Raw genomic sequence first — 26,923 nt, forward strand, 5'->3', positions numbered from 1 at the left:
AGCCTCAGCTATGTTTTTTTAAAAAAGTCTTAAAATCAGTGACAGTCACTGTAATTGTAACTATCTGGTTCTTCAACAGATATTTACTGGGCAGTTTTCATGGACCAGGCACTGTGCAAAAAGCTGGAAGTCAGGTCCCTATTTGTTACTGGGTCAAGAGACATTAAATAATCACATAGATGTTGGGTGCAGTGGCTCACATCTGTAATCCCAGCACTTTGGAAGGCCGCGGTGGGCAGATCACGAGGTCAGGAGTTCGAGACCAGCCTGGCCAACATGGTGAAACCCTGTCTCTACTAAAGATACAAAAAATTAGCCGGGCATGGTGGCATGCGCCTGTAATCCCAGCTACTCGGGAGGCTGAGGCAAGAGAATTGCTTGAACCTGGGAGGCAGAGTTGCAGTGAGCTGAGATCATGCCGTTGCACACCTGCCTGGGCAACAGAGCGAGACTCCCTCTCAAAAAAAAAAAAAAAAAAAAAAAGTTGTTCCCATAGATAAGGCTCATGTCTGTAATCCTAGTACTTTTTTTTGAGACAGAGTCTCACTCTTGTCACCCAGCATTGAGTGCAATGGAGCAATCATAGCTTACTGCAGCCTCAACTTCCTGGGCTCAGGTGATTCTCCAGGCATGTACCATCATGCCCAGCTAATTTTTTGTATTTTTATTAGAGGTGGGGTTACATCATGTTGCCCAGGCTGGTCTCGAACTCCCGGGCTCAAGTGATACGCCCACCTCAGCCTTCCAAAGTGCTGAGATTACAGTCGTGAGTCACCCTGCCTGGCCAATCCTATCATTTTGAATGGCTGAGGAGAGAGGATGGCTTGAGTCCAGGAGTATAAGACCAGCTGGGACAGCGTAACAGAGTGAGACCCTGTTTCTACAAATTTTTTTCTTTTTTGAAACGGAGTCTCGCTGCATGACCCAGGCTGGAGTGCAGTGGCGCGATCTCGGCTTACTGCAACCTCCGCCTCCCGGGTTTAAGCGATTCTCCTGCTTCTGGGACCACAGGCATGTGCCACCACATGCCTTGTATTTTTAGTAGAGACGGAGTTTCACCATGTTAGCCAGATGGTCTCGATCTCCTGACGTCATGATCCACCCATCTCAGCCTCCCAAAGTGCTGGGATTACAGGCGTGAGCCACCGTGCCCAGCCTCTACAAAATATTTTTTAAAATAAGCAACACCCAGGTGTGGTGGCATGTGCCGGTAGTCTCAGGTCACTCGGGATGCTAAGGCAGTATTGCATGAGCCTAGTTTAAGGTTTCAGTGAGCTATGATTCACACCACTGTTCTCCAGCCTGAGCGACAGAGTGAGACTCTGTCTCAAATAATAATAATCACACAGACAAATAGGAACTGTATAAAGTTGTTAAAGCAACCTGGGCTTTACCGTAGTACTTAATAAGAAATAAATTGAAATGGCGGAAAAGGGCTTCTGGGAAGGTCTCTAAGGGCAATATTTAAGTGAAGCCTGAAGGTGGATGTGGGGGAGGAGAGGATGGGAAGAATATTCTAGGCAGAGTGTTCCTATAGTCCTGGAGTGGTTGAAATTTAAAAGTTAATTAAGATAAAGTAGACTGGGCGTGGTGGCTCACGCCTGTAATCCCAGCACTTTGGGAGGCCGAGGCGGGTGGATCATGAGGTCAGGAGTTTGAGACCAGCCTGGCCAAGATGGTGAAACCCCATCTCTACTAAAAATAACAAAAAATTAGCCGGGTGCGGTGGTGAGCGCCTGTAATCCCAGCTACTGAGGAGGCTGAGGCAGGATAATCGCTTGAACCCAAGAGGCGGAGGTTGCAGTGAGCCGAGATCACGCCACTGCACTCTAGCCTGGGTGACAGAGCAAGACTCTGTCTCAAAAAAAAAAAGTAGAGGTTGAGCATTCCTTATCCAAAATGCTTAGGACACTAAGTGTTTCAGATTTTGAATTTTTTCGGATTTTGGAATATTTGCATATACATAATGAAATGAGATATCTTGGGGATGGGACCCAAGTCTAAACACAGAATTGATTTATGTTTCATATAGGCCTTGCACAATTTTTTGGAGCCTGAACATAATTTTATGTAGTTAGTTAGTTAGTTTGTTTGTTTGTTTGTTTTTGAGATGGAGTCTCGATCCGTCACCCACGCTGGAGTGCAGTGGTGCAGTCTTGGCTCACTGCAACCTCTGCCTCCCGAGTTCAAGCTATTCTCCTGCCTCAGCCTCCTGAGTAGCTGGGATTACAGGCGCGCGCCACCATGCCTAGGTAGTTTTTGTATTTTTAGTAGAGACGGAGTTTCACTATGTTAGGCTGGTTTCAAACTCCTGACCTTGTGATCCGGCCGCCATGGCCTCCCAAAGTGCTGGGATTGCAGGCGTGAGCTACTGTGCCAGCTGTTTTTTTGGTTTTGGTTTTGGTTTTGTTTTTGTTTTTTTTTGAAGATAGAGTCTCACTTTGTTGCCCAGGCTGGAGTGCAATGCAATAGTGTGATCATGGCTGATGGCAGTCTTAAACTCCAGTGCTCAAGCCATCCTCCCAAGGACTGTAGGCACTGTGGTGTACAGGTGTATAGGCACTGCCGCCCAGCTAATTTTGTAGAGACAAGGCCTCACTATGTTATCTAGGCTGGTGTTGAACTCCTGGACTCAAGTCATCCTGCCTTGGCCTCCAAAGTGCTAGGATTATAGGCCTTACACAATTTTTTTTTTTTTGAGATGGAGTTTTGCTCTGTTGCCCAGGCCGGAGTGCAGTGGTATGATCTTAGCTCACTGCAGCCTCTGCTTCCTGGTTTCAGGTGACGTCCAGCTAATTTTGTATTTTTAGTAGAGACGGGGTTTCACAATGTTGGCCAGGCTGGTCTTGGACTCCTGACCTCAAGTGATCCTCCCACTTCGGCCTCCCAGAGTGCTGAGATTACAGGCGTGAGCCACTGTGCCTGGCCTTTACACAATATTTTAAATAATTTTCATCATGAAATAAAATTTAACAGTGTTTTAATTGCTGCCTACCACATGCGACCAGGTGTGGAATTTTCTACTTGTGGCATTATGTCAGCACTCAGAAAAACTTTCAGATTTCGAAGCGATTTAGATTCGAATTTTTTTTTTTTTTTTTTTTTTTTTTTTTGAGGCAGAGTCTTGCTCTGTCGCCCAGGCTGGAGTGCAGTGGCCCAATCTCAGCTCACTGCAAACTCCACCTCCTGGGTTCACTCCATTCTCCAGCCTCAGCCTCCCAAGTAGGTGGGACTGCAGGCATCTGCCACCATGCCCAGCTAATTTTTTGTAGTTTTAGTAGAGACGGGGTTTCACCGTGTTAGCCAGGATGGTCTTGATCTCCTGACCTCATGATCTGCCCGCCTCGGCCTCCCAAAGTGCTGGGATTACAGGCGTGAGCCACTGTGCTCGGCTTTTTTTTCTTTTTTTTTTTTTGAAGACGGTGTCTCGCTTTGTCGCCCGGGCTGGAGTGCAATGGCGCGATCTTGGCTCACTCCATCCTCCGCCTCTTGGGTTCCAGTGATTCTCCCGCTTCAGCCTCCCTAGTAGCTGGGATTACAGGCATGTGCCACCACACCCGGGTAATTTTTGTATTTTTAGTAGAGACGGGGTTTCACCATGTTGGCCAGACTGGTCTCAAACTCCTGACCTCAGGTGATCCACCTGCCTAAGCCTCTCAGAGTGTTGGGATTACAGGCATGAACCGTTGCATCCGGCCAATAACAATGTATTCTTAAAAATTGCTGAGAGTAGATTTCTTAAGTGTTTTCACTACCAAAAGAAGTAAGTATGTGAAGTAAATAAGTATGTGAGGTAATACATATGTTAATTAGCTCAATTTAGCCATTCTACAATGTATTCATATTTCCGAACAACATATTGTGCATGACAAATATATGCAATTTTGTCAATTTAAAGAAGTTGGCCAGGTGCAGTGGCTTACGCCTGTAATCCCAGAACTTTGGGAGGCTGAGGTGGGTGGATCACCTGAGGACAGGAGTTCGAGACCAACCTGGCCAACAAGGTGAAACCCTGTCTCTATTAAAAATACAAAAATTAGCTGGGCGTGGTGTCAGGTGCCTGTAGTCTCAGCTACTCGGGAGGCTGAGACAGGAGAATTGCTCGAACCCAGGAAGTGGAGGTTGCAGTGAGCTGAGATCATGCCACTGCACTCTAGCCTGGGCGACGGAGCGAGACTCCATCTCGAAAGAAAAAGAAGTTGTGAAATGAACAAAAGATAGTTAAAGGTAAAATAGGAAAGGTTCTTGAATGAATAGAGAATATGGTCATATGCCACATAATGACATTTTGGTCAATGACAGATGATATTATGACAGTGGTCCCATAAGATAATGGAGCCAAAAAATTCCTGTTGCCTAGTGACATAGCTGTTGTAGCGCAATTCCTTTTTTGAAAAAGTAAATTTAAAAAATAATAAGTTTATTATAGCCTGAGTGTACGGTGTTTATAAAGTCTGCAGTAGTGTACAATAATCAGTAATGTCCTAGGCCCTCACATTCATTCATTACGGACTCATCCAGAGCAACTTCCAGTCTTGCAGACTTTGTTCATGGTGAGTGCCCTATAGAGGTGTGCCATTTTTTACCTTTTTTTCCTCATGTTTTTACCATACCTTTTCTGTTTAGATATATTTAGGATACACAGATACCATTTTGTTATAGTTGCCTACAGTATTCAGCACAGTAATATGCTGTACAGGTTTCTAGCCTAGGAGCAATAAGGCTGTATACCATGTGGCCTAGGTTATACCATCTCGGTTTGTGTAAGTACACTTTGATGTTCCTACAGCTACACATTTCTCAGAATGTATGCCTTTCGTTAAGTTTAGCATGACTATATTCTCTTCATAACACATTTCCATCTCAGTGGTTGCTAAAGTACTCAAATAAAGAAACTCCTTGTTCTCTCGTGTTTTACACATTTACCCCAAAACACCTTTTTCTTTTTTCTTTTCTTTTTTTTTTTTTGAGACAAGAATTTCGCTCTTGTTGCCCAGTCTGGAGTGCAGTGGCGCGATCTCGGCTCACTGCATCCTCTGCCTCCTGGGTTCCAGCGATTCTCCTGCCTCAGCCTCCCTAGTAGCTGGGATTACAGGCATGTGCCACCATAGCCGGCTAATTTTTGTATTTTTAGCAGAGACCGGGTTTCACCATGTTGGTCAGGCTGGTCTCGAACGCCTGACCTCAGGTGATCCACCTGTCTCGGCCTCCCTAAGTGTTGGGATTACAGGCGTGAGCCACCGTGCCTAGCCCAAAACACCTTTTTCATTCAAGTTCAGTAATTACATCGTAATATATTGTGTATGTCAGTATAAACTAACTTTTTTTTTTTTTTTTTTTGAGACGCAGGTTCGCTCTTCTTGCCCAGGCTGGAGTGCAATGGCACGATCTCAGCTGACTGCAACCTCCATCTCTTGGGTTCAAGTGATTATCTTGCCTCAGCCTCCCATGTAGCTGGGATTACAGGCATGCACCGCCACGCCCAGCTAATTTTGTATTTTTAGTAGAGACAGGGCTTCTCCATGTTGGTTAGGCTGGTCTCGAACTCCGCACCTCACATGATCCACCCACCTCAGCCTCCCAAAGTGCTGGGATTACAGATGTGAGCCACGGTGCCCGGCTGCGTGCAGGTCTTTTTTTTTTTTTTTTTGAGACAGAGTTTTACCCCATCCCCCAAGATGGTTGGAATACAGTGGTGAGATTATAGCTCACTGCAGCCCCAAACTTCTGGGCTCAAGTAATCTTACTGCCTCAGCCTCCTGAGTAGCTAGTACTACAGGAATGTGCTACCACATCCCGGCTAATTTTTGTTGTTGTTGTTGTTAATTTTTTGTAGAGACAGGGTCTCACTTTGTTGACCAAACTGATCTCGAGCTCCTGGGCTGAAGCAGTCCTCCAGCCTCAGCCTCTCAAAGTGCTGGGATTATAGCCATGAGTCCCTGTGCCTGGCCTATAGACTTTCTGTTTCCTGCTGCTATTGGTGATTGGGCTGAATGGACTAGACTTCCTTTTGGAAATTTTTTATGTGCCTTTGTAAGTATTTGAGCACTAATTCTGCTTGGTACCCTACTAAGCATTAACCCACTCAGACATTTGAGTGCCTCTAATGTTCCAGTCTCTACAGAATGCAGTGAAGAATGTGATATACCTTGTCTCTCATTCAAGGAGTCATAATTAAACATTAAAGGGGTAGAGAAGAGTTTGTGCAGAGGTTAACTTTTGGTAGTTGTGGATAAATTAAAAATGAAACATAGGGAGGCTGAGGGAGGGGAATCACTTAAACCCGGGAGGTGGAGATTGCAGTGAGTCGAGACTGTGCCACTGCACTCCAGCCTGGCAACAGAGCGAGACTCTGTCTCAAAAAAAAAAAAAAAAAAGAAGAAAGAAATACAGCTATATAGTACCATATATGATACTAGATTTGTATAGTACAGTTAATAAAATAGCTTCCTAGGAAAAGGAGGCCCATAGAGAATAAAGAGTTAAGATCTTTTTCATCCTAAGAAAGATAAGTCTGTTCTTTTTAATTGCAAATGTTTAGTGTTGATGTTTTAAAACCATAACTGCTGTTGTGAAGATAAAGATTATCTGGGGTCTAGCTTAGAATTTTTTTTTTTTTTTAAATCTCAGAATTTCATATTGGTTTCTCCTTTGTGAAACTTTAAACGTGGTAGGCAAATTTTAATGTGTAAACTGCAATTTATTGGATATAAATAACTTATAAGATGGAACTCACTGACTTTAAAACTGCTTTTCCCATAGCTGACTTTTCCTACCTTATTCTCTGACTTCCTGATTCTAACTAACACCCTCCACCCCCTCTTCAAGTGTAGATCTGGTTTTGTATTTAAGGTCAATGATGAGTCTAAAAAAGAATTTTCTTAGGCTGGACACAGTGGCTTACGCCTGTAATCCCCACACTTTGGGAGGCCGAGGCGGGCGGATCACGAGGTCAGGAGATGGAGACCATCCTGGCTAACATAGTGAAACCCTGTCTCTACTAAAAATACAAAAAATTAGCTGGGCGTGGTGGTGGGTGCCTGTAGTCCCAGCTACTCAGGAGGCTGAGGCAGGAGAATGGCATGAACCCGGGAGGTGGAGCTTGCAGTGAGCCGAGATCTCGCCACTGCACTCCAGCCTGGGCGACAGAGCGAGACTCCGTCTCAAAAAAAAAAAAGAATTTTCTTTAAAATGTCTGTAGTTTTTTGAATTATTTGTTTTATGTTAGGGTAATAAGCATCTTCTTTTGTTAAACAGAATTTTAGTCCATTTACTTTATCAGCATAAATACAATATAGTGCCTTGTTTAGTTTTTATAAAAAATATTTTTAGAGACAGAGTCTGTTGCCTAGGCTGAAGTACAGTGGCACTATCCTAGTGTTACCAGGGGTCCTTGCTCCCAGAGCTCTCAAGATGGTGGTGGGCCACTTCCACGATGGTGGCAAGCCTCGTGTTCTCTGACCTGGGGTTCTTGGCCTCACGGATTCCAAGGAATGGAATCTTTGGCCATGCCGTGAGTGTTATATCTCTATTAGAAGCTGTGGGTCACGGAAGAGAACCGTAGAACCCAGTGACTAGTGTTCAGCTGGATAGGATGAACCCAGGCACTTAGCCATGCAGGAACAATGGCAAGCCTTTAGCCCGATCGGGAGTGGCAATGGGTGCCTCACTGGATCAGGAGCACAGTGGACACCCTGCTCCATCCGGAGGGATGGAAGTCAGCAGCGGCTCTGCGACAGCAGCAAACAGTAGTGGTGGAAAGCGAGCGAAAGCTCAGCTCAAGCCATAACAAACATGGATGAGGCTGTGGTGGCTCACGCCTGTATTCCCAGCACTTTGGGAGGCCGAGGTGGGCAGATCACAAGGTCAGGAGATTGAGACCATCCTGGCTAAGATGGCGAAACCCCGTCTCTACTAAAAATAAAAAAAATAGCCGGGCGTGGTGGCGGGCACCACCAGCAACTTGGGAGGCTGAGGCAGGAGAATGGCATGAACTTGGGAGGCGGAGCTTGCAGTGAGCCAAGGTCGCGCCACTGCACTCCAGCCTGGCCGACAGAGCAAGACCCCATCTCAAAAAAAAAAAAAAAAAAAAACGGACCAGAAGAGTGCAGTTGCAAGATTTAATAGAGTGAAAACAGAGCTCCCATACAAAGGGAGGGGACCCAAAGAGGGTAGCCATTGCCAGCTCAAATGCCTGGGTTTCCCAGATCATTGTCCCTCCTGCTGTGCTCTCAGGCAGTAGATGATTAGCTATTTCTTTACCTCCTGTTTTTGCCTAATTAGCATTTTAGTGAGCTCTCTGATTGGTCGGGTATTAGCTAAGTTGCAAGCCCCGTATTTAAAGGTGGACGTGGTCACCTTCCCAGCTAGGCTTATGGATTCTTGGTCTAGGAAATCCAGCTAGTCCTGTCTCTCCATAGCTCACTGTAGTCTCCAACTCCTGGGCACAAGTGATCCCCCAGCCTCAGCCTCCCAAGTGACTGGGATTACAGATGTGCACCACCATGCCTGACTAAATGTTTCTATTTTGTAGAGATGGAGTCTTGCTGTGTTGCCTAGGCTGGTCTTGAACTCCTGGCCTCAAGCAGTCTTACTGCCTCAGCCTCCGCTGCACCTGCCTTGCCTTGTTTAGCGTTTTTTTTTTTTTTTTTTTTTTGAGACAGAGGGAGTTTTGCTGTGTCGCCCAGGCTGGGGTGGAGTGGAGTGCAGTGGCGCGATCTCAGCTCACTGCAACCTCCGCCTCCCAGGTTCAAGCTATTCTCCTGCCTCAGCCTCCCAAGTAGCTGGGGCTACAGGAATATGCCACCATATCTGGCTAATTTTTGTATTGTTAGTGGAGATGGGTTTTACCATGTTGGCCAGGCTGGGCCTTGTTTAGCTTTACTTTCTGGGTTGTGATAGTGTAAGCTTTTAATTTTTATCTAAATATAGTAGTACAACAAATTAGATTATATAAATGACAAATTTTGCTAATATCTTTATATAACATATCATTAAAAGGGATAGGCTTCATGAGAAAAATCTTTTTTACCTAGAGAAAATATTGTAATCCAAAAATTAAGTATTAGCTGTATATTTGATCACTACTGGAAGCTGTCAACATTGTCACACAGATCGTATCTTTAAAGTATTTCCTGGAACCTGATGTAACTTCTTCTGTTTTTTGAGATAGGGTCTTGCCCTGTCACCCAGGGTGAAGTGCAGTGGCTACTCATTGCAGCCTCGACCTCCTGGGCTCAAGTGATCCTCCCAGTTGTAGATCCTCCTGCTTGTAGTTCCAGCTACTCAGCCTCCTGAATAGCTGGGACTACAGGTGCACACCACCATGCCCAGCTGATTTTTAAATGTTTTGTAGAGACAAGGTCTCCCTATGTTGCCCAGGCTGGTCTCAAACTCCTGGGCTGAAGCTATCCTCCCTTGGCCTCCCAAAGTGCTGACATTACAGGCATGAGCCACCACAGTCAGCCTCTCTTGCTTTAATCTTCTTAGCAGAGCGTCTTTGGTTTGCACCTGTAATCCCAGCTACTTGGGAGGCTGAAGTGGGAGAATTACTTGAGCCCAGGAATTCAAGGATACAGTGAGCTATGATCAGGCCACTGCATTCCTGCCTGGGTGACAGAGCAAGACTCTGTCTCTTAAAGAAAAAAAAAATAGCCCGGGCACGGTGGCTCGTGCTTGTATTCCCAGCACTTTGGGAGGCCAAGGTGGGCAGATCACTTGAAGTCAGGAGTTCGAGACTAGCCTGACCAATATAGTGAAACCCTGTTTCTAACAAAGAGTACAAAAATTTGCCAGGCATGTTGGTGTGTGCCTGTAGTCCTAGCTACTTGGGAGGCTGAGGTGGGAGAATTGCTTAAACCTGGGAGGTGGAGGTTGCAGTGAGCCGAGATCCTCCAGCCTGTGCGACAGTGATACCCTGTCTCAAAAAAATAGCCAAAAAACAACAGTTGCATACAGTGTTTGTTTTGATGGAAACAATTATTGAAATGAAGGCTGTCTAGAGTTTTTAAAATATACTTAGAAAGTAGTGATTTATTTAGAAGAAAATGGCTTTAATAGTTGAAACATCTCAATACATAGCAAAATTAAGTAGCAAATCATTTGTTGTATGAAACATTAACTATAGGGTTGACAAGGAAATTATAATTTAAAGTGGGGGTTGGTACTTTGTTTTTTTTTGAGACGGAGTCTTGCTCTGTCGCCCAGGCTGGAGTGCAGTGGCGCAATCTTGGCTCACTGCAAACTCCGCCTCCTGGGTTCACACCATTCTCCTGCCTCAGCCTCCCGAGTAGCTGGGACTACAGGTGCCCACCACCACACCCGGCTAATTTTTTGTATTTTTAGTAGAGACGGGGTTTCACTGTGTTAGTCAGGACGGTCTTGATCTCCTGACCTTGTGGTCTGTCCTCCTTGGCCTCCCAAAGTGCTGGGATTACAGGCATGAGCCATCGCACCCGGCCAGGGGTTGGTACTTTCTAGTTAAAGTGAAGTGTTTACCTAATACTCGTGTATAAAAATATTTACCAAATCGTTGTGATAGTGAAAAATAGGAAATAAAGGATCTGTTGTGGTTTAGACATAGAGTAGCAGAATAAACAGTAGTAGAAAAAGGAACAAGCCAGCCTGGCCAACATGATGAAACCCCGTCTCTACTAACAATACAAAAAATAGCTGGGCGTGGTGGTGGATGCCTGTAATCCCAGCTACCTGGGAGGCGGCTGCAGGAGAATCGCTTGAACCCAGGAGGCGGAGGTTGCAGTGAGCTGAGATCACACCACTGCACTTCAGCCTGGGCAATAGAGCAAGACTCTGTCTCAAAAAAAATAAAAAAATAAAAAAAGGAAAGAAAAAGGAACAAACTAGATCTACCTTTGTATCTTTGTGGAAAAATATCTCAATATTTTGAGGGAAAGCAAAGTACAGAAGAGTACATGCCATGTAACGCTATCTAAATAAAAGTTTAAAAACATGTAAACAGTACTGTCTTGTTTATGGACTCTTAGAAAAAAGTATAAAAGAATGCATGGGAATGATAAACACTGTATATTTAGGGTATTAATCAGTTCTGGGAGGGTACACAGGGGATGTAGATCCTAAGCTAGTATGGCGATGTTAAGACTGGGCAAAGCTGGGTTGTGAGTTCATGGTGGGTATTTTCTCTTCTTTTTTTTTTTTTTTTTGAGATGTAGTCTTGCTCTGTCGCCCAGGCTGGAGTGCAGTGGCGCAATCTTGGCTCATTGCAATGTCCACCTCCCGGGTTCCAGTGATTCTTCTGCCTCAGCCTCCTGAATAGCTGGGATTATAGGCATGTGCCACCACGCCCAGCTAATTATGCATTTTTAGTGGCGGGGGGGTGGTTTCTCCATGCTGGTCAGGCTGGTCTCGAACTCCTGACCTCAGGTGATCCGCCTGCCTCAACATCCCAAAGTGCTGGGATTACAGGTGTGAGCCACTGCGCCCAACCTATGGTGGGTATTTTCTTTTTCTCTCTTTTTTTTTTTTTTAAGATGGAGTTTCGCTGTTGTTGCCCAGGCTGGAGTGCATGGTGCAATCTCGGCTCACCATAACCTCCACTTCCTGGGTTCAAGCAATTCTCCTGCCTCAGCCTCCCAAGTAGCTGGTATTACAGGCATGCACCACCACGCCCAGCTAATTTTGTGTTTTTAGTAGAGACAGGGTTTCTCCATGCTGGTCAGGCTGGTCTCAAGCTCCCGACCTCAGGTGATCCACCCACCTCAGCCTCCCAAAGTGCTGGGATTACAGGCATGAGCCACCGCACCCGACCCATGGTGGGTATTTTCTATACTTTTAGTTGCTTTGAATCTTTTTAGAGGGAATACACAGTTTAATCTCAGATAAGCTTACCATGTCTGCTTATAGTTAGTTCAGGGAGAGATTGATATTGATACATGTTTCCATCGGTTTGTCTGTCTTTATACTAGAAGGCAACAATATTAAGAGAGAAATAGAAAATGAGAGTGCTAAGGGATTAAGTCTATCAGCTCCAGATGATTTGATTTGTCAGAAATTATGTCTTTCAAACTCATGTAAGTTAATGAGTTACTAATATTTCCTGAGTTTTAAAAATTCATAATTTTAAAATATGTAAGCAGTTGTTTTCAAATATTAGCTTAAGTGTTATGCTGGGAACATAAGCAAGTAGTAAAAATTAAATTGTTTCTGTTGCAACCCTAGTTAAGATAGGAGTGAGGCAGGGAGAATGCAGGTACTATAGTAATGACAGACTGCTCCCCTTCAATCTGTCTTGAAAACCTGGGGCCGGGCGCGGTGGCTCATGCCTGTAATTCCAGCACTTTGGGAGGCCGAGGCGGGCGGATCCCTTGAGGTCAGGAGCTCTCAAGACCGGCCTGGACAACGTGGTGAAACGCCATCTCTACTAAAAGTACAAAAATTAGCCGGGCCTGGTGGCGGGCGCCTGTAATCCCAGCTACTCGGGAGGCTGAGGCAGGAGAATTGCTTGAACTTGGGAAAGACAGAGGTTGCAGTGAACCAAGATTGCTCCACTGCAGTCTAGCCTGGGCGACAAAGCAAGACTCTGTCTTACAAAAAAAGAAAAAGGAAAAAAATGAAAACCTGGAACACACCTTGGCCTTCTAAGTCTCATCTCTTTTTCCAGTTTGTGCCATTTTGCCCTTTGCCCTCCCGTGCTTTCCCCTCAAATCTTCTTGGTAGTGAGTTTTCTAGTATCACCTTTTATCTCTGATGCTTTTTAACTCATCAGACATAAAAGTAATGAGCTCTGGTGTGAATTATAATTCCTTGAGGCCTTGTTAGAACAGTTTGGCTCCACCTCAGAGTTTCTGACCTGGTAGTTGTGGGGTAGAGCCTGTGAATTTGCATTTCTAATAAGCTTCCTTGTGATGGTGATCCTGCTGTGTCAGTATCTCAGTTTTGAGAACTACTGGTTTAACTGTTGTTTCTTTGCAGTTCAGTAATCTTTTTTTTTTTTTTTTTGAGAGATGGAGTCTTGCTCTGTTGCCCAGATTGGAGTGCAGTGGCACGACTTCAGCTCACTGCAACCTCTGCCTCCTGGGTTCAAGCGATTCTCCTGCCTCAGCCTCCCGAGTAGCTGGGACTACAGGCACGTGCTACGACGCCCGGCTAATTTTTTGTATTTTTAGTAGAGATGGCGTTTCACTGTGTTAGCCAGGATGGGTCTCGATCTCCTGACCTCGTGATCTACCCACCTTGGCCTCCCAAAGTGCTGGGATTACAGGCATGAGCCACCAGGCTTGGCTGCATTTCAGTAATCTTAAAAGAGTTTCAGTAATCTTAAAAGAGGTTCAGCTTAATTTCCCAAATAACATGATTCTCAGACATTTCTTTTTTTCTTTTTTTTTTTTTTGAGGCAGAGTCTCGCTCTGTTACCCAGGCTGGAGTGCAGTGGTGTGATCTCGGCTCACTGCAAGCTCCGCCTCCCGGGTTCAAGTATTTCTCCTCCCTCAGCCTCCTGAGTAGCTGGGACTACAGGCAAGCGCCACCACACCCAGCTAACTTTTGTATTTTTAGTAGAGACAGGGTTTCACCACGTTGGCCAGGCTGGTCTCTATCTCTTGACCTTGTGATCCGTCCACCTTGGCCTCCCAAAGTGCTGGGATTATAGGCATGAGCCACTGCACCTGGCCGATTCTCAGACATTTCTAACTTGTACATTTCTAATATTTTAGATCCAGATTTAAAGAACCATGGTACAGCAGAACACTCAAGTCCTTACCCTTGGGTTAGATACTTTGTATTTTGTTTTCTTATAAAATTGGGAATAGGTCTAAATGATCTCTTATGACCCTGAAATTTTATATATACATACATATTTTAATATGTTTTAATATGTAAAATATGTAACATAATGTATACATTGTTATATATACATTGTTATATATAACACACAAATAGGTATTGATGTATGTAATAAACACATATGTAACATGTAACATTAAAAGATATATTAAAATATGTACTCTTTTTTAGAGATGGGGTCTCACTTTGTTGCCTAGGCTGGAGTATAGTGGCACGATCCACTGCAGCCTTGAACTCCTGGGCTCAAGCAATCCTCCTACCTCAGCCTCCCAGGTAGCTAGGACTACAGGCTCCCTCCACCATGCTGGGCTAATTTAAAAAATTTTTTTTTGTGGAGATAGAGTCTCACTTTGTTGACCAGGCTGGTCTGGAGCTCCTGGCCTCAAGCCATCCTCCCACCTTAGCCTCCCAAAGTGTGGAGATTACAGACATGAGCCACCGTGCCCAGCCCTGAAATTACAATGCTATGAATCATAATCTTTGTTTAAATATTTTCATAGTGTGATTTTAACCACCAAAGAGCCTCGATTTGTATAGCAGTATTCAGACTACTAAAACTTGACTTTAGAGCCATTTTTCTACAAAGTTAATTATAACCTCTCTCAGTTTCCCATCTTCTTCCTTTCACCTTACACCATAGGGTGAGGACCAACAGGGTAAACAAATCTTTCCCATGCTATTTTTATTTTGTTTCATAATTGTTATGATTGGGGAAGGAGGGTGGTTTAAAAATAGCTTGTAACGAAGCGTTAATTTTTACCGACTAATAGCTTAAGTTGCCTACTCAAGGATATAGTGAAAGGGAAATCTGCACATCCCTTGAAGGATGCCTTCCCCTCAAGGAATTCAGAGGGTTTCTTTTTGCTATAGTGTTGTGATATATATATATGTCTTAGGCTTTCAAAGTTTCAGTGTTCTACTTTAATTATCTGTTTTTTTTCTTTTTTTCCTTAAAAAATTTTGTTTTTTTGAGACACAGTCTCTATTGCCCAGGCTGGAGTGCAGTGGCGTGATCTCTGCTCACTGCGGCCTCTGCCTCACGGGTTCTAGCGATTCTCCTGCCTCAGCCTCCTGGGTAGCTGGAATTAGAGGCACACACCACCACACCTGACTAATTTTTGTATTTTTAGTACAGACCAGGTTTCACCATGTTGGCCAGGCTGGTCTTGAACTGCTGACCTCAGGTGATCCACCCACCTCGACCTCCCAAAGTGCTGGGATTACAGGTGTGAGCCACCGCACCCGGTCAATAATCTTTTTATAAATTGAGAATGTTCTACTTTAACTGTCAAAGTTCCTTACCCCATCACTTTTTTCTAAACATAATTATATATACATTCCTGCCTCGGTATCCATGAAAGGTTGGTCCCAGGTCCTTCCATGGATACCAAAATCTACAGATGCTCAAGTCCCTTATATAAAATGGCATAGTATTTGCGTATAACCTGTGCACATCTTCCTGTATACTTTAAGTCATCTCTAGATTACTTATAAAACCTAATACAGTGTAAGTGCTCTGTAAATAGTTGTTATGCTGTGGTGTTTAGGGAATAATGACCAAAGAAGTCTGCACATGTTCAGTACAGACATCATTTTTTCCCCAGTGTATTTGACCCACAATTGGTGGAACTCATAGACACAGAGGGCTGGCTGTACTTTATTTCCCTATTGTTCTTTCTCATAAAATAGAAAGTTGAAATTAATGTATAGGTTTAAAGCCAACTGTTAAAACACAGCCTTATATATTTGGGTATTATTTTTTTCTGCCCACATGTTCCGACTAGATCGATGCCTTTATTAAATTTTAAGATTCAACTTCAGTTTTCATCATGATGTAGAGATATCAGTTTTATAGATTGTATGTTTATTTGCCATAATTGGGTTTTCACTATTTAGATTACACCCCAAATGACAGTTTTTTTTTTCCTTGAGTCGGAGTCTCGCTCTCGTCACCCAGGCTGGAGTGCAGTAGCACGATATTGTCTCACTACAACCTCTGCCTCCTGGGTTCAAGTGATTCTCCTGCCTCAGGCTCCTGAGTAGCTGGGATTATAGGAGCCCCCACCACGCCCGGCTAATTTTTGTACTTTTAGTAAAGATGGTGTTTCGCCATGTTGGCCAGGCTGGTCTCGAACTCCTGACCTCAAGTGAGCCACTGTGCCCAGCCATGATGACAATTTTTAACAGCTATTTTAATCCACACTTATAGTCAGGATAATTCTTGCACAGACCCAGTTGGTTAAAAAAAGAAAAAGAAAATTTTAAAGGGTAATTTATTTTTCAAATGGGCAATATACACACTTTTATAAAATTCAAAATGTGTAAAAGCAATATATATAGTTCTCATTCTCACCCCTAAGCTTTCCTTCCTAAAGGCAATTATTTATTAACTAGTTTCTTGTGGGGTTTTTTGTTTTGTTTTGTTTTTTGTTTGTTTGTTTTGAGACAGAGTCTCACTCTGTCACCCAGGCTGGAGTGCAGCAGTGAGATCTGGGCTCACTGCAACCTCCGCCTCCCTCGTTCAGGCAATTCTGCCTCAGCCTCCCGAGTAGCTGGGACTACAGGTGCGCGCCACCATGCCTGGCTAATTTTTGTATTTTTAGTAGAGATGGGGTTTCAGCATGTTGGCCAGGCTGGTCTCGAACTCCTGACCTCATGATCCGCCCACCTCAGCCTCCCAAAGTGCTGGGATTACAGGTATGAGCCCCTGTGCCTGGCGTTTCTTGTGTATTCTTGGGAGATATTTTATGCACATGTAAAGATGGATAGTTACGTGCTTTTTCTTTTTTAAAAAAGATCTGTTTCTGAATCCGAATGTCCTGTGTGTGTGTATGTGTGTGTGACGGAGTCTCGCTCTGTCGCCCAGGCTGGAGTGCAGTGTCACAATCTCAGCTCACTGCAACCTCCGCCTCCTGGGTTCAAGCGATTCTCCTGCCTCAGCCTCCCCAGTAAATGGGATTACAGGTGTGCGCCACCACACCCAGCTAATTTTTGTATTTTTTTTAGAGATGGGGTTTCACCATGTTGGTCATGCTGGTCTCGAAATCCTGACCTTGTGATCCACCCGCCTTGGCCTCCCAAAGTGCTGGGATTACAGGCGTGAGCCACCGTGCCCAGCCCAAATGTACTTTTAAGAATAAAAAACTGGCCAGGCCCTGTGGCTCACACCTGTAATTCCAGCACTTTGGGAGGCTGAGGCGGAAGGATCGCTTGAGTCTAGGCATTAGACACCAGCCTGGGAAACATAGTGAGACCTTGTCTCTGCATTAAAATAATAATAATAATAATAATAGGCCAGGTGTGGTGGCTCACTCCTGTAATCCCAGCACTTTGGGAGGCCGAGGTGGGCAGATCACGAGGTCAGGAGATCGAGACCATCCTGGCTAACACGGTGAAACCCCATCTCTTCTAAAAATACAAAAAAAATTAGCCAGGCGTGGTGGCGGGCACCTGTAGTCCCAGCTGCTCAGGAGGCTGAGGCAGGAGAATGGCGTGAATCCGGGAGGCAGAGCTTGCAGTGAGCCAAGATCGTGCCACTGCATCCAGCCTGAGCAACAGAGTGAGACTCCGTCTAAAAAAAAAAATTAGATTAAAAAATAATAATAAACAACTTTGAGATACAGTATTACAGTAACATTTAGTGTACAATTTGAGTTTTGACAAATATAGTTGTCCAATCTCTACCAAAATAATGATTTTGAACATTTCTATCACTCCTCAAATTTTCTTCATGTCTCTTTTATAGTTATTCCCCGCTCCAACTCCCTCCAGCCACTGGAACCATGGATCTGCTTTCTGTCACTATAGTTTTGCCTGTTCTAGAATGTCATATAAATGGAATCATACATCATGTAGCCTTATGTCTGGCTTCTTTCACTTAGCAGTATGCTTTTGAGATTCAGCTGTATCAGTGCCATCAGCCAAGGAAGTGTTGAATGAGTGTGTTAAATGTCTATTAGCCTAAGTTTGGCTTAGGGTTTTAAAATTATATTGGCTCCTGAAATGGACTGATGGATCTTGTATTCTGCTTAGATAAATCTTAGCTCTTGAGTTAAAAACCTTGATGTTATTCAGCATGGAAAAAAGTAACTCAGTTTGAAAGGGGCAAAAGATTAAAGCGAAATCAAAAGTAAAATTCCACTTAATGAACATGGCAGGACTTCAGAATTGTTCAATTCAGTTGTTAAATTGTTAAATTCAAGTTATATTTTAATTAACAACCTGTTGCTATAGCAGTGTCTTAAATAAAGCCAGGTGTTCTTAGTTATACCAACCTGTGCTGTCAGTAATATTTGAGAATGGGAACTATACAGTAGGCTATTACTTTTTTTCTTGAGATGGGCAGAAAATCTCTATTTTAGAGACATAAAATCCAAAATTTGAGATATTTGAGTAAGTTAATCGTTATCTCAATCCAAAGCCTTCTTTTTATTCAAACTTTATTTCTTTTTTTTGAGACGAAGTCTCACTCTGTCGCCCAGGCTGGAGTGCAGTGGCGTGATCTTGGCTCACTGCCAGCTCCACCTCCCGGGTTCACACCATTCTCCTGCCTCAGCCTCCCGAGTAGCTGGGACTACAGGCACCCGCCACCATGCCCGGCTAATTTTTTATATTTTTAGTAGAGATGGGGTTTCACCATGTTAGCCAGGATGGTCTCGATCTCCTGACCTCGTGATCTGCCTGCCTCAGCCTCGTGCTGGGATTACAGGCATGAGTCACTGTGCCTGGCCCTTTCTCAAACTTTATTTCTGTACTTTATGTTTTGTGTACTCCAAGCTTACAGACAGGATGAAACGACATAAGAGTCTAAATGGTTTTGGATTTAAAAAATCTTAGACTTTACTGTTTTTACTCTTGTAGTTTTAAAGTATAATCAAAACTAGTTCTTCTTGAGAACTTTCTTTTTGTCTCAAAAACCAAGCTGAGGGGAAATGGAATTAGTATGATTTCCTGCCTTGTGATTTTTCAGGCATCCCCACCCAATAACAAGTCTCAAGTTTCTGGGCTTTTATGTTTAAAAAGCTGAGAAGCTGGTAACTGGTTGTAAAGCATTATTCCAGGTAGACCAATCTCTGACTACAAAGCTTTTATTTTTATTTTTATTTTTATTTTTTTTGAGATGGAGTCTCCCTTTGTCACCCAGGCTGGAGTGCAGTGGCATGATCTCAGCTCACTGCAACCTCCCTTTCCTGGGTTCAAGCATTACTTCTGCCTGAGCCTCTTGAGTAGCTGGGATTACAGGCGTGTGCCACCACTCCCAGCTAATTTTTTGTTTTTTTAGTACAGACGGGGTCTTGCTATGTTGGCCAGGCTGGTTTCAAGCTCCTGGCCTCAAGTGATTGGCGCCACCTTGGCCTCCCAAAGTGTTGGGATTACAGGTGTGAGCCATCGCTCCTGGGAACTACAAAGCTCTATGGTGGCTTTTATTACTTCAGTCAGCCTTTTAAAATATATTCCTTTTTTTTTTGAGACAAAGTCTCGTTCTGTTGTCCCAGGCTGGAGTGTAGTGGCATGATCTTGGCTCACTGCAACCTCTGCCTCCTGGGTTCAAGCAATACTCCTGCTGTAGCCTCCTGAGTAGCTGGGACTATAGACATGCACCCACTACGCTCAGCTAATTTTTGTATTTTTAGTAGAAATGGGGTTTTACCATGTTCACCAGGCTAGGCTGGTCTCGAACTCCTGACCTCAGGTGATCCTCCCGTCTCGGCCCCACAAAGTGCTGGGATTACAAGCATGAGCCACTGTGCCCAGCCTAAAATATATTCCTTCAAAGTTTTTTCTACTTTTAGAACCCTGGTAGTGGACTTCCACTGAAAGCATATCAACTTGTCAGATGGTCCAGTATAATTTTGGAACATTTATGACTTTAGGAGCTTGTCCCAAGTGTAACCTAATAGTTTTGAGGTACAAAAATTGGCCTTAAATTTTTTTTGAAAAATAATAAATGAAATGTTTACATTAAAACAATTTTGGCCAGGCGCGGTGGCTCATGCCTGTAATCGCAGCACTTTGGGAGGCCAAGGTGGGCGGATCACCAGGTCAGGAGATTGAGATCATCCTGGCTAACACGGTGAAACCCTGTCTCTACTAAAAATACAAAAAGTTAGCCGGGCGTTTGGGTCGGGCACCTGTAGTCCCAGCTACTCGGGAGGCTGAGGCAGGAGAATGGCGTGAACCCTGGAGGCGGAGCTTGCAGTCAGCTGAGATTGCGCCACTGCACTCCAGCCTGGGCGACAGCGAGACTCCGTCTCAAAAAACAAACAACAAACAAACAAACAAAAAACAGTATTTTTGGCTCTTTAATACATAATACATGTTTTTTGTTTGTTTGTTTTTTTGAAATGGAGTCTCGCTCTATCGCCCAGGCTGGAGTGCAGTGGTGCAATCTTGGCTTACTGCAACCTCCGCCTCCCTGGTTCAAGGGATTCTCCTGCCTCAGCCTCCTGAGTAGCTGGTATTACAGGCATGTATCACCATGCCCAGCTAATTTTTTCTATCTTCAGTAGAGACAGGCTTGTTGGCCAGGCTGGTCTCGAACTCCTGACCTCAAGTGATCTGCCCGCCTCAGCCTCCCAAAGTGCTGGGATTACAGGTGTGAGCCATCACGCCCGGCCCATAATACATGATACATGTTTTACCTTCCTGATTGTATTTATTTGCTAAGCTCTGAACAAAGCAAAAATGACCCACTTTAAAAAAATACACATTGCCTTGAAGAATCCAAAATACCTTAAAGATTCACCAATCTACTCATCTCTTACTCTGAAGGAATGCTCTTAAGAGAGTTTCACCAGCAGGACAGAGAATATTGGTAACAATATAAACTTTAGTAATGGATAAAAGGTACATTTATGTTGAATATATTTCTTTTCTTTCTTTTTTCTGTAGGAATTGAATGATCTGGCACGGGACCCTCCAGCACAGTGTTCAGCAGGTCCTGTTGGAGATGATAGTAAGTATTTAAAAGGAATAATGGAGTAATAGCATAACAGTGGTTATTTTGTGTGAAGAAACAATTACGGTATAGGGAAGAGGCAGTGTTTAACCTTTAGTGGCCCATGAAGGGAGCAACTCTATGTTCATCCCATTATCATCTGTGTTGTTCATTACATTTTGAATCTTCTGCCAGGTATTGGCTATGTAGTTGTTCTGGTCCTCTCCTACCTTACCTTCATCCCTTCTGGGTATTTTCCTGGAGTGAAATATTTAAGCTTTTACCTACAACTAGCTATTATTCTTGAGTAAGATAATACTAAGGATGATAGTATATGTGTCTGTGTCTGACTTTCTACTGACTCATACTTGTGAAATCAGGTCTTTATTTATTTTTTTCTTGAGACAGGGTCTCGCTCTGTCAAGCCCGGGCTGGAGTGCAGTGGCGTGATCTCAGCTCACTGCAGCCTCTGCTTCCTGGGTTCAAGTGATTCTCGTGCCTCAGCCTCTCGAGTATCTGGGATTACAGGTGCATGCCACCACGCCTGATTAATTTTTGTATTTTTAGTAGATTCGTGGTTTCGCCATGTTGGCCAGGCTGGTCTCAAACTCCTGGCCTCAGGTGATCCGCCCGCTTTGGCCTCCCAAAGTGCTGGGATTATAGGCATGAACCACCACACCTGGCCAAAAGCAGGTCTTTATTTTTAATGTCCAATTTATCTGCTTAATTTTGTCTAAAATAATTTATGAGATGATCTTAATGCACACATTAGATGATAATTTCCTCTTTGTTCCACTTCATTTCAACATAATTTTTTCCCATATAGTGTCTTTTAACTTTTTTTAAAGAGGGGATATTTGAATGAGACTATGCTATGTGATGTAAAACTAATTCACAAAAAACTGTAACATTTGGTTGGGTGTGATGGCTCATGTCCCTAATCCCAGCACTTTAGGAGACCGAGGCAGGTTAATCAATTGAGCCCAGGAGTTCAAGACCAGCTTGGTCAACATGGTGAAGCCCTGTCTCTACAAAAAACACACAAAAAAATTAGCCGGGTATGTTGGTGCATGCTGGTAGTCCGAGCTACTTGGAAGGCTAAGGTGGGAGGTTTGCTTGAGCCTGAGCCTGGGTAGCAGAGTTTACAGTGAGCCAGGACCATGCCACTGCACTCCAGCTCGGGCGACAGAGTGAGACGCTGTCTCAAAAAATAAAAACAGGACGGGGCGTCGTGGCTCATGCCTCTAATCCCAGCACTTTGAAAGGCCGAGGCGGGCGGATCACGAGGTCAGACGTTTGAGACCATCCTGGCCAAGATGGTGAAACCCCACCTCTACTAAAAATAGAAAAAAATTTAGCCAGGCATGGTGACAGGCGCCTGTAATCCCACCTACTTGGGAGGTTGAGGCAGACAACTGCTTGAACCCAGGAGGCAGAGGTTGCAGTGAGCTGAGATTGTGCCACTGCACTCCAGCCTGGGTGACAGAGTGAGACTTACTCTCAAAAAAAAAAAAGAAAAAAAAATTTGTAACATTTAACAAATATTTTAAAGTATGCATACTTACAAACACTTGTGTAAATATGTAGATTCAGACCAAAATGAGTACATGGTTAAATTAGCTTATGTTTAATATTTTTTTGTTTGTTTGTTTTGTTTTTTAAGATGAAGTCTCACTCTATTGCCCGTGCTGAAGTGCAGTGGCGTGACCTCAGCTCACTGCAAGCTCCGCCTCCTGGGTTCATGCCATTCTCCTGCCTCAGCCTTCCAAGTAGCTTGGATTACAGGCACGTGCCACCACACCTGGCTAGTTTTTGTATTTTTAGTAGAGACGGGGTTTCGCCATGTTGGCGAGGCTGGTCTTGAATTCCTGACCTTAGGTGATCCACCTGCCTTGGCCTCCCAAAGTTCTGGAATTACAGGCGTGAGCTACTGCGCCTGGCCTCAAATTGTTTTTTCCTGATTTTTCTTAATAATGTTGTGTCTGGGCCAAGCCCAGTGGCTCACACCTGTAATCTCAGTGCTTTGGGAGGCTGAAGCAGGCAGATCACTTGAGCCCAGGAGTGCGAGACCAGCCTGGGCAACATGGTGAAACCCTATCTCTACAAAAAAATACAAAAATTAGCCTGGCCTTGTGGTGCATGCCTGTAGCCCCAGCTACTCAGGAGGAGTTTAAGGTGGGAGGATCGCTTGAGTCCAGGCAGTTGAGGCTGTAGGGAGCCAAGGTTGCACCACTGCACTCCAACCTGGGCAACGGGAGCGAGACTCTCTCAAAACAAAAACAACAACAACAACAAAAAAAAAAAACGGAAAAAAAGAATGTGTCTGGTCTGCCAAATCATGAAGAATCAAAGCAAGGCCCTTTTACAAGGATTACTTTACAAATAGATAAATATTATAAATTATGAGTCTAAGTACATGTCATGAAAAAACTCATTTACATTATTATATTCTGACTTACCTAGCGTGAGTAACTATAGTATTTGGTACCAAACAAGGCAGGCTAAGTACTTAAACTATACAAAATAATTTAGTAAGTGCTGTTACACACATTGTCTCATTTAAGCCTTACAACAACTCATTTAGGTGAGTGGAGTAGAAATTTTAAATTGTTTTAGAAAAAAGTCCCATGAGAATCTCATGGAGATTCTCCATGTGAACTCACTCTCAGGTTTTCTGATTCTAGTTTGTCCTTCCACTGTATCATATGGGCCACATACATCAGTGTACTCTTTCTATTCAGTTAGAAAAGTGCTTTTAGGTAAATTCCTCCAAGTTAAGAATGGCTGAAAATCTTTAATTAAAAGTGGTTGGAGTCAGGGGATTTGATTTCAATTTTGAAGTTTTCTTTAGCATGCTAAAGTGATTTGTCTTTGCTTTGCTTCTGCCATAGTTAGCACTATACATTTCTTTCTCAGGTTGAAAAATTGTTCCCTTTGGAGAGTTAAATAAAACTCTCCCACAGCCGAGTGCGATGGTTCACGTCTGTAATCCTAGCACTTTGGGAGGCCAGGAGTTCAAGACCAGCCTGGCCAACATGGTGAAACCCTGTCTCTACTAAAAATACAAAAATTAGCTGGGCGCGGTGGCGCCTGCCTATAATCCCAGCTACCGAGGAGGCTGAGGCAGGAGAATCGTTGGAACTGGGAGGCGGAGGTTGTGGTGAGCCGAGATCGCGCCACTGCACTCCAGCCTGGGTGACAGAGTGAGACTCTGTCTCCGAAAAAAAAAAAAAAAAAAAAAGGCTGGGTGTGGTGTCTCACGTCTGTACGCCTGTAATGCCAGCACTTTGGGAGGCCGAGGCAGGTGGATTACCTGACGCCAGGAATTCAATCAAGACCAGTCTGGCCTTGAACTCTGGTGAAACCCCGTCTACTAAAAATAAAAATACAAGAAATTAGCCAGGTGTGGTGGTGGGAGCTGTAATCCCATCTATTTGGGAGGCTGAGGCAGGAGAATCGCTTGAACCCGGGAGGCAGAGGCTGCAGTGAGCCGAGATCGCGCCATAGCACTCCAGCCTGGGCAACAAGACTGAAACTCCATCTCAAAAAAACAAACTCTCCCAAAGCTAATCAGTAAGAGAAAAAATATACAGGCTGCAAATGATGCCATCACGAAAGTGATAAAACATATAGAATGGAAGAAATTGTTGCAAGTCATATATCTCATAAGGGACATATATCCCGTATATTTTTAAAACTTTTTTTTTTTTTTTTTTGAGACGGAATCTCGCTTTTGTCACCCAGGCTGGAGTGCAGTGGTGCGGTCTTGGCTCACTATAACCTTCACCTCGTGGGTTCAAGCAGTTCTCCTGCCTCAACCTCCCGAGTAGCTGATTATAGGCGCGTGCCCCGCCGCCCAGCTAATTTTCCTATTTTTGGTAGAGATGGGTTTCACCATGTTGGCCAGGCTGGTCTTGAACTCCTGACCTCAAGTGATCCGCCCACCTCTACCTCCCAAAGCGCTGGAATTACAGGCATGAGCCACCCCACCCAGCTGTTTAAAAACTCCTATAACTCAGTATAAAAATAAATAACCAATTAAAAAATAGTCAAAGGATCCGAGTAGACATTTCTCCAGATAAGATGGCTAGTAAGCACACGAAAAGATGCTCAACATCATTTGTCATTAGGGAAATACAAATCAAAACTACAGTGAAGAAGAGCCAGGCACAGTGGCTCATGCCTGTAATCCCAGCTACTGGGGAGACTGAGACTGGAGGATCACTTGAGGCCAGGAGTTTTATGCCAGCCTGGGCAACAAAGCAAGACCCCATCTTTAAAACTAAAAATTAGCTGGGAGTGGTGGCTCATGCCTGTAGTCCCACCTACTCACAAGGCTGAGGCAGGAGGAACACCTGAGCCCAGAAGTTTGAGGCTGCAGTGAGCTATGATTTGGCCACTATACTCTAGCTTGGATGACAGGTTGAGACCCAGTCTCTAAAAAAAAAAACAAGTATTGATCAGATCTTTCTGATGAACCCCACATAAGAGTACATCAAGTATGATTGGATAGCTAAATGTCCTTTTGTCATTTTATTTTTGTTATAAGGAGTCAGAATTTAATCTTAGAAGAAGGAAGAGAGAAACTGTTGGCCTTTTGAAACTTTTGAGCTCCTTTTGACTATCCTGGTACCCAAATCCCTCAGTACCACGTTATTGATATTTAGTGTAAAAATAAAGTGGAGACTTGTGCTTTATTTTAAAACATCCAGATTTTAATGTTGATATTTAGTATAAAAATAAAGTAGAGATCTGTGCTTTATTTTAAAACATCCAGATTTTAATGTACTAGTAAATTTTTTTTCACTTTCTTGCAAAGATCTGGTAAGCAGGAAGAAATGTACTTCCTGAAAGAAGTAAGCAGCCGGGCCCGGTGGCTCACGCCTGTAATCCCAACACTTTGGGAGGCCGAGGCGGGCGGATCACGAGGTCAGGAGATCGAGACCATCCTGGCTAACATGGTGAAACCCCGTCTCTACTAAAAATACAAAAAATTAGCCGGGCATGGTGGCAGGTGCCTGTAGTCCCAGCTATTCAGGAGGCTGAGGCAGGAGAATGGCGTGAACCTGGGAGGTGGAGCTTGCAGTGAGCCAAGATCACACCACTGCACTCCAGCCTGTGTGACAGAGCAAGACTCTGTCTCAAAAAAAAAAAAAAAAAAGAAACAAATAAGCTGAAGATTTAATGGCCATATATCTGTTTCCTTCTCTCTTCCCTCCCTTCCTTTCCCCCTCCTCCTCCCCTCCCTCTCTCCCTCCCTTCTCCCTCGTCTTCCTCTCCTCTGGTCTTCTTTCAAGGCAGGGGCTCACTCTGTTGCCCAGGCTAGAGTGCAGTGGCGCGATTGCAGCTCACTGAAGCCTCAAACTCCTGGGCTCAAGGGATCCTCCCACCTCAGCCTCCTGAGTAGCTGGGACTATGGGTACATGCCCCTACACCCCTGGCTAATTAAAAAAAAAAAAAATTGTAGCAATAGGGTCTCACCATGTTTCCTACGCTGGTCTTGAAATCCTGGGCTCAAGTGATCCTCCTGCCTCTGCCTCCCAAAGCCCTGTGATTACAGCTGCGAGCTACCGCACCCAGCTTTCTTTTCTTTTGAACAGTTGGTAAATGTGACTCTCTTGAGATCTGTGCAATCAAGTGTAGGTCTCCGGGGATTCAGTCTCATACTATCAAATATTCTCGCTGTCCCCTGCTGTTTTGTTTGTTTGTTTGTTTTTTTGAGATGGAGTCTCACTCTGTTGCCCGGGCTGGAGTGCAGTGGTGCAATCTCGGCTCACTGAAACCTCTGCGTCCCAGGTTCAAGCAATTCTCCTGTCTCCGCCTCCCAAGTAGCTGGGATTACAGGCATGCACCACCACGACCGACTAATTTTTTGTATTTTTAGTAGAGACTGGGTTTCACCATGTTGGCCAGGCTGGTCTCGAACTCCTGACCTCAGGTGATCCACCTACCTCGGCCTCCCAAACTGCTAGGATTACAGGCTTGAGCCACTGCGCCCGGCCTGTCCCTTTTAACCTCAAGGCTTCATCCAGAATACGAAAGAGTAATCATTCATCTGTGAACTTCACATTTAAACTCTCATAAAACAGATTGTGTAACTTTCAGTTTGTGTAATTTGGTTTGATAGTATTAAACCAACATAGTGCTGGGAACTTATTTTTGTTTTTT

General features: G+C 44.1%; 1 protein-coding gene across 2 annotated transcripts in view; it reads left to right on the top strand.

Moving 5' to 3' along the window:
* UBE2D2 (ubiquitin conjugating enzyme E2 D2) overlaps positions 1 to 26,923 on the top strand; it is a 67,474-nt gene that overhangs the window by 19,410 nt on the left and 21,141 nt on the right. For both annotated transcript variants that reach the window (XM_517968.7, XM_063810736.1), the window contains exon 2: positions 20,710 to 20,773. In XM_517968.7, coding sequence (XP_517968.1) covers positions 20,710 to 20,773 — 64 coding nt within the window. The remainder of the gene's footprint in view (positions 1 to 20,709; positions 20,774 to 26,923) is intronic.

This window comes from Pan troglodytes, chromosome 4, assembly GCF_028858775.2.
Source record: "Pan troglodytes isolate AG18354 chromosome 4, NHGRI_mPanTro3-v2.0_pri, whole genome shotgun sequence".
NCBI lineage: Eukaryota > Metazoa > Chordata > Mammalia > Primates > Hominidae > Pan > Pan troglodytes.